Source organism: Drosophila biarmipes, chromosome X (genome assembly GCF_025231255.1).
Source record: "Drosophila biarmipes strain raj3 chromosome X, RU_DBia_V1.1, whole genome shotgun sequence".
Lineage (NCBI taxonomy): Eukaryota > Metazoa > Arthropoda > Insecta > Diptera > Drosophilidae > Drosophila > Drosophila biarmipes.
The window spans coordinates 21,545,037-21,553,293 of record NC_066611.1 but is presented as its reverse complement, the minus strand read 5'-3'; the positions used below and the strand labels follow the sequence as shown (position 1 = coordinate 21,553,293).

Here is an 8,257-nt window from a genome sequence, read left to right as displayed (position 1 = left end):
CGCCCGCGAGAGCTGCAACTGTACTTCCAACAATGGCGGGTTCCCACAGACCGTCATCTCGCTTTTTCATCCCCGGTGGTGACCCCGTCGAGTGGATGGGAAGTATCCAATCGCAGGTTGACGACTTGATGAACTCCATTTTGCATGTAATGTTCTGGTTTTATATCAAGAGTTTGGAGCCAAGTAGTCGGCGATTTGAGAGTTGGTGACCCCAATCCAGACAATTTGTTTGATTCCAAAACACAACAATATTTAACCCATAAGGATTGTAATGATTTAGAATATGTTCTCGTCACAGGAAAATAATGCGCTTTTCTTTCAAGTGGTGACCCCGATTTATTTTAGATATTACGCTGCTTTGTTTCTGGAAAGTACACCTAAAATGTTTAGAGCATGTATCTAAGTTGGAGTGATTAGGAAACTTTAGGTAAAATATTACGTGTTTCTTTGAGGTGGTGACCCCGATTAAGTTCAAGTATCAGAGAAGCATATTTAAACCCGTAAGAACTGATTCGTTTCTGGCAAGTGCCACTTCTGCATCTGCCGCAGTGGTGACCCCGCACTGGGGGTTGGAGGCGCAACCCGCCCGGGGACGATTCGATGTGCATCTAGGCAAGTAAGTCGCAAATCCCCGACAGCCGCCCGAGCCGGGCGCACGCAGCGATTTCACGGCTAGCGAAACCGCAGAGGACTCGGCTGAGCTCCGCCTCCGGTCCGAGATTCCGTTCCAGATTCCGCTCCCCGTTCTCCGGGGACGTGGTAACTCCGGGCATATTTCACGCCTCCTTGGCCGACGTGCCTCATGCAAAACTAACCACCAGCATCGGAGGCAGGGTGCCGATAAGGATATGACAAATTTCACGCGCTCAGCGAAAAAGGACAACAGGCACACTGACAACAAATTTCGGGTACTTCAAAAAAGGGGAAAGGTGAATATTTTGTGGAAGAAATTAAATAGATTCTTGGCCGATTTACATAAATATCATTGTTATTTAACACTACATTTAGAAAAAGTATTTAAACAGCGTTATCAAACTGTCAAAAAACTGTGTTGTTGAACACTATTATTAAACTGTTATTAAACAGTGTTAGTAAACTGTTTTTAAACAGTGTTGGTTAAGAGTGAGTAAAGGACAAAAGCGGGGAAAGTATTCATCCGTGTTCAAAATCATCTTCCGACTGGGAAATGTTTTAAAATTATAAATTAAATTATTATCCAAGTATCCGATTCTAATAGAAGTTATACAGAAATCGGCCTAACAGGAAATAATCACAATGCTTTCAAAGAGCAACCTATCTGAAATATCTTTAAGCCTTTACACATTATTAATGAAGCCCTGAGATGTGAACGCCCTTTCTTTCAGTGCAGTGGAAGGTGACAGACAAGGCAAGGTGGACGCCGTCAGCGGCTTACCTTTCGAGACGCGCAGCGGCTTTTGTCAGACTTCCAAGGACCAAAACATCAGGAGTCCCAATCCCGAAACCCAAATTCAAAACCGAAGCCAAAGCTGGAGAGACCAATACCGAAAATGAAGTCAAGATAGCAATCGGAGGGATGGAAACGGAACCCGTGCGGCTCGCACTTTAATCAATCGCAACCGATTTGTCGGCTTAACATGTACAACATGACGTAAACAAAGAGCTGGGAAATGGGAAATGGAAAATGGGCTGGGGGTCGGAGTGGGCGGGGAGGAGGAGGAAAAGTCGGCATAGGAATGGAATCAGAACGGGAATATAAATCGGAAGTCTCGGCGGAGGGTGGCCGGCATTAAAGTGAGCAATCGACGAGGATTAGCGACTGCCTGGGAGTCGTTCGCCGCGGTCGGGCTTAGCGGGTATTGCCTGTAAAGTGGTCTGCTAATAGTTGTTTAGAGCGTGAGAAGATGACGCCGGATGACGGGGACCAGCGGGCGGGATTACCGGAGATGTTTGGGACGTGTTTTGGCCACTGCAACGTAAAGCCATCTAAAATCGGAGATACATGAGGCTGGGGATGAAGAATAGGACGTACAAAGGCATCGTTTTGAGGCGGATAAATATTGATTTGCTAGAATAAATAAATGTATTGCCAAGGCATCCAAAACTACAATATTTTAGCTTCAATTTCACAGAGGTTACTATTACATTTAGGTGTTTTAACCAAGAGAACGGAAAATCAGGTTACATTTGGTCCACAGAGATCACTACTTTACTTGATGCCAGAAATATTTTAATATACATTTTACTTCCCAGATACCAGTTTCCCCATAGACTCCTGGACTTTCCTCTCGTTTCCAAGGCGAGAGACGCTAGCATGCCGCATAAATGGTTAGTTGTGTCCAATGGGATGATAGGATAACAATTTATAATGGCTTAAGTACGATTTATATGCGTCTAATCGGGCGACCAGCATCAGCTGAGGACCAGGCCGAAAAGGAACCCTCCCTTCGGACAGGGCGCACGACCCCGGGGGCCCCGAACCCCGAACCCCGAGCCGGGAACCCCTGACAATGGCTCTATTTTTATGCGATTTACTTGTTTTGATAAACATTCGACATTTCTGACAGTCAAACGACACCCGGAGACGGCGAGTCCTTTGTGCCTGGCCCGCGCCACCCCCTCCCGGCTGCTGGAAATAATTTGAAAATTACTCTCCTGTTTCGGATTTTATGAAGGTCGCGTGCGGTCCGAGATCGGTGCCGGGATAAGCGCCCGCCATATAATACAAATCATATAAATCTGCATGCGGCCGAGAGTTTACTTTATTGTTTGATAAGTATTTCGATAATAATTCCGGGCTCTGGGACGAGCGCTTAACACCATCCGCAACAGATTGGAACTGCAATTGGAACCGCAATCGGAGCTGGGAGGGTCGCCATCAAATGGAGATTTATGCAGGAGTTAACAGCGTTTTATGGGCAACTTAAGGATGGGCCTGGCGTTGGGGCTGGAGATCCCCGAATCGGAGTCCAAATCAGGCAGCAGCAGTCAGTCAAGACAAGGCCAGAGCCCCAGAGCCCCAGATCCAGGGTCCAGAGTCGGAGTCGGAGTCAGAGTCGCCGGGCACTAATAAGCACCTTGGGCCACTGGCGTTGGACAACCGGTGAGCAAATTGGATTACTTCATTTCATTTCTCGTGTCGGCTAACATCAAGCACACGGGGGAATCATCCATCCATCCGCCAGTATCTGCCGCAGTTTAGGCTCCACTGGGGGAAAACGATGGTGACTGGTAATATCGTGCAAGCCAGAACTGATTGGGAATTATAAGCACAGTTAATCGGTGATTTTATCTGCAATTTTATTGTTTCTGTGTATAATATTTTTTATTAATTAATGTAAATAACTGTTTGGACTATAAACCATACTTAGGAGATTCTGGGTTAGGCTCCACTGGGGAAAAGCACTGATAAAATCCGTTGCGAACCTGAACCAATTGGGAATTATAACGAGAAAACCGCAGTAATCGATGATGTTTGCATACATTGGATATATATAATGGAAGATGGAGGATTTCCCGATTTTTTCACTGCACACCTCCGGTTTCGGCTTCGCAGGCCGAGTAGGAAATAAATAAAAACAAATTTGCAGTCGGACATTTGGTCGATTGATTTCTGCAGCTCACGGAGCCGGGCTCGGGCGGAGTCCTCCCTTGGGTTCTTCGGGCCCTTCTCCCAGTCGCCCCCTGCCTCGTCTCTGGAGTCCGACTCCGAGGCTGTGGCCGGCCCGAACTTGCTGTTCGCTTGCAAATTGCCGCATATTTGTTGAGTAATTACGCTTTAACTTGTAATAAAGAAGACAAACAATAAAACGAGGCCCCGGCCGTGATCCCCCCGAGGAGGGGGGCTGCCAGGGGCGGCGAGGGCCTGACAGGACGGCAGGGGAGGGCCGGGCGGGGGCAGGGAGCCCATCTGGCGGCGTGTTCTCAATTGAAAAGCGTGAATAACAAACGTGAACGGGGCGCAAATTGGCTAAAAGAGTCGATGGCAAAGTTGAAGACTGTTCAACTGGCTTGAGAGATTTGCGTTCATGCGGCGGCGAGGTCTTGTGATCAAGGGAGAAAGGTGGCTACGCGGCATTTATTCCGTTGACCGTGTTCTTGCAACTAGGTAATATGTTTTGTAGCACTTCCTGACAGGCAGGAAAGACTTTACGCTATAGCATTGTTCTGGCTGATGAAGTATAATATTATTTTTCAGTACCTACCCTGTCCTTAAATGCGCTTTCTTCGATCTGAATATTTGAAAATTAACCTGTTCATGAAGCAACAACAGGCTTATTAAAATACCATCAAATTTTGTAACTGAGGGCTCTGCCGGCCGTATTTATCCCAGCCACTTTGGCACAGTTCCAATCTCTGCACTAATCAGCAAGGAAAGCCACCAGGTTGGCTTTAATTTACGCGAAAACCGCAAAGGTGAGGCGCAGGCGAGGGAAACAGCAAGCTGGCAGGAGAGGAGAGAAAGAGAGGGCGAGATGGACCACGTAGGGCGTTGGAGCGAGACAGAGCGAGTGCTCCGACTGGCCGAACCATAAAATGCATTATTATGCTAAATGACTATAAAAATCACGTTTACAATCCATTTATGCCTGGGATAATAACCCATCCCATTCGACTCCGTTCCATTGCCCTTCCCAGGGGGGGAGGTGCTGGGTGGTGCGGTGGTGGGGTGCTGGGGTGCTGCAGATGGACGGGATGTTGGCTAAAAACCCTGAAAGGCAGCATTTGTTTACGCCGCGAATAATTGAGTTATCTGATCTCGGTCCTCGAGTTGGACTTGCAGCTAGCCACAAGACACGAAGGTAACTGGACGGAGTGGAGTGGTTCCTGCAAACGAGCTAGGTCTATAAAGAGGGCTCTTGTGGGCGCAGGGGGGAGGTTGCCAGGGGGCGGTGGTTTCGGACGGCACATTGCATGTTGGCCATTGGCAGCAGGTAGGTGTGGCCGCGGCCTACGTTGCAAATTGTTTGGGGCGCATTAGAAGCAGCTTACCTGTGCCTTGGCACTGAGGGAAAAGTGGCTGAGTTGCTCCTTGCTCCTTAATAAACTGTGTAAAAATACTTTAATATACATGTTCGATTTGAAGGCTTTTTAAAACACCGTATCTCAGGGAATGCATTTTAGGGATAAACCTTATTAAGATACCCCTTAGAACATAAAAGTACTGCTGTTCCTGATTAAATATGGATTTAAATATGCTTTACCATTTTTTAAAACTTTCTATAAATACTACAGGTCGGATTTAATTGAAATGGCTTTCTTAGAACCCGATCTTCAAATATATTTCCTAATTTTATATTAATAATGTTTTCATTGAATCATACTGAAAACCCAATCAGAGATGGCGGTTAATAAAATTAGTACTGACTATTTTATTCCAAATAAAAGCCTGATTTTGTAGGTTTGTAAGGTAAAAGAGACGGACAGCTGTCAGTTTTCCTGCTCCGAGAACTTCTCGTTTTTGAAGGACCTCTTCCAATGTAACACTTTTATTTTCCCAGTGCACCCGCCCCAGACCTTCCCTTTCGGAACCCGAGCACTGGTAATGACTTTATTTGGTTGCTGCGTTAATGGGGCGCACTCCGCTTCCACATCTCCATCTGCGGCTCCGACTCCGACTGCGCCTGCGTCGCCTGCCCTTCCGAGCCATCTTCTCGCGTCGGCAGCGCAAATTGAAAGCGCATTTCAAAATTTTTCACACCTGAAAATTATTTCGTCTCGAGAAGGTTTTCCCTCCGCTTCTCTCAGCCGACAACCAGCGGGGGGGTGACGGGCCAGTGGTCGGGGTTGAGCGGGGCAAGTGCAGCGAATTCCGATTGCAGAGTCGCAGGCTGCAAAACACTTTTCCCGTAGCGCCGCACTCGAAAACACCGAAACAAAGTGCCGACTGCAATTAATCAAAATTTAATTTCAAGAAGTGACGCTGACGATGAGGCTGACGATGAGGCCAAAATTGAATTGAAAAGCGGGCAGAGAGAAAACCGGCAAAGGAAAATGTAATTAATCACAAGACGGTTGGGAAAACGAAAAGCCGCAGCCAACGAGGCAGCAGCGGCCACAAAGAGCCGAGGGAAGACAAAGGAGGCGTCAAAAGTCGACTGGCCAGTCCATCAGCAGTCGCAGAGGCGCCCCCCGCCCCCGCCCCCACCTTCGGGGGATCGGGATCCCCTAGCCAGATTTCCGTTACAATTTATAGCCCCTCTTTGGGAAGAAAAATGATTGGTTTCCCCACACACAAAAAGCCGTTGACAAAGCAGGCCGATCGCATTTGAGCTTGATTACCGATTGTTAGCCATCGGAAACCCATATTCTGGCTCCCCGCCGAGCGATCGGCTTAAATATATCATTTGTATTATTCACTTTACTTTATTGGCTCGATATTTAACATCTTTGTAGTTTGTTTAGTTTCAATGGATCGGTTTTCCATTGTTCGCTGCCCCAAGCTATTTCCTCGAAAGCTGCAATACAAAGTTAAGTGTGACTACATAAAGGTCGAAAGGCCACCTTTCCTACTTCATTATGAGCACTAAAAATTTCTTGAATGTTTAGAAACAAGCTCTTTATTTGGGCAATTCCTTAAAATATTGAATGTATTTAAGGTTTTCTGGCTCCATCTACATTTAGGGTCGTGATCACAACCGCCCTCTATGGTTGAATATCGGGGCTTCACTCAGATTGCTTTTATACTTTACATTGGCAGGTACTGAGGTGGGTGTACTTGCTGCCGAGGAGGATGTCTCCGCTAACATCTTATGCACAGCGGTCAAGATAACGCCACAGTCAGGCTCATTGTGGAGCCTGGTCACTGGTCATGTTGACATGAAAATGGCAAAAAAATAAAGATTCCAGGTTTGAAAGCCAATCGATTCGGAATTTAATTACGAGCTCAACGAGGTGCGACATTCGCCATTCTGACCTTGTTTCGCAGGATGGTGGCAAAAAAATGCTTATTTTTTGTCCAAAAACTGGCCAACGGGATTTTGGACAAAAATAACCCCTTCTTGTGGTGAACCATTGGAGGCTGATCAGCATCGCCGAACAAATAACCCCTTTTGCAACACAAACAGTTCCTAGGTTTGAAAATAAATTGGTAAATCATGAGTTTTTGTCTAACTTTGGTTATAATTTTATTCATTATCTTAACTTGTTCTTGTTCTTCTTCACTTCCATGCTCCGATCTTCTGGGGATTATCTTACTGCTTTTGCAGCGGCGTTTTGCATTTCACATTTTGCGGTTTTAAACATATGTTGAGAAATTATGTATAATGTATGTGTTATGTGTAATTATATATTAAACACGTAGTATAATTTATGTAGCATACAAAAAAAATAGCTAAAAAAATAAACAAAAAGGTATCCTTAAGACAGAACCGCGACGTGTCCACGTGCTTGCATTCTGTGTGTGGAACACAGATGCCTCCGTCAGTTTGGGTCGCGGTCGCGGTCCCGGACTCCTCCTAATCCTCCTCCTATCTCCGCCCTTCTTCCCCCATCCGCTCACTGTGGCTTCTGGGTCTTTGGTGGTGCTTGGTGCTGCTGCTGTTGCTGCTGCTGGGTCTCGTACCGCTGACGCAGGGCGGTCAGGGCGCTGAGCAGCCGGCTGTTGGCCGCGTCCAGTGCCGCGATCTGCTGGCCCTGCTCCTCGATCACCCGCTGCTTGTGGGACAGCGCCAGCGACATCTTCAGCTGCTCGCGGCGCAACTCCTCCTCCATGGTGATGAGTCTGCAGGAGGATTGAAAGAAACTTGAATTAGGTTCTCCACTGAAGGATTATTTCTTCAAATTTATTTCAATTGTGACCAAAATGAGGGCTTCTTCAGTGGGTCTTGGCAAACGTTGTAGCGGCGGCCGAAAGACAATGTTTTGAGGCATGCAGGTTGCAGCTCTGCAACCCATTTTGGTCACATCATGGTCTTCATGGCCTACCTGTCGATGATGCTGCGCATGGTGGACTCCGACTGCAGGCTGAGGTTGTTCGACCCGTTGCTGCCGGCGCTGCCCGCTGGCCGCTGCAGGCCAAACAGCTCGTCACTGGAGTCGCGCAGCTCCGCCTCGTCCCGGTCGAGCGTGTGGCAGAGCGTGTCCAGCGTCTGCTGCAGCAGCTGGATCTCCCCGTTCTGGTCGTAGCTCTTGCCCAATCCCTGTTCCGAACCCGTTCCTCCTCCTCCGCCGCCGCTGCCGCCACTGCTGCGCAACTGCCTGCGTCGCTTTCCCTCCTGCAATTGATTGCAGTGTCCTGGAATGGGGGAATGTCTCAAGTTAGTTACATGGTCCTGGG

General features: G+C 47.5%; 1 protein-coding gene across 15 annotated transcripts in view; it reads right to left on the bottom strand.

Moving 5' to 3' along the window:
• Positions 1-7,077: 7,077 nt before the first annotated feature.
• The window catches only part of LOC108023393 (ras GTPase-activating protein raskol), a 41,063-nt gene continuing 39,883 nt past the window's right edge, over positions 7,078-8,257 (bottom strand). For 10 of the 15 annotated variants that reach the window (XM_050884720.1, XM_050884721.1, XM_050884723.1 and 7 more), the window contains 2 exons: positions 7,906-8,215; positions 7,078-7,723 (listed from right to left, as the gene is read on the bottom strand). In XM_050884720.1, coding sequence (XP_050740677.1) covers positions 7,477-7,723; positions 7,906-8,215 — 557 coding nt within the window. In that variant the 3' untranslated portion in view covers positions 7,078-7,476. The remainder of the gene's footprint in view (positions 7,724-7,905; positions 8,216-8,257) is intronic. The other 5 variants (XM_017092827.3, XM_017092829.3, XM_050884719.1 and 2 more) reach the window with 1 other exon arrangement.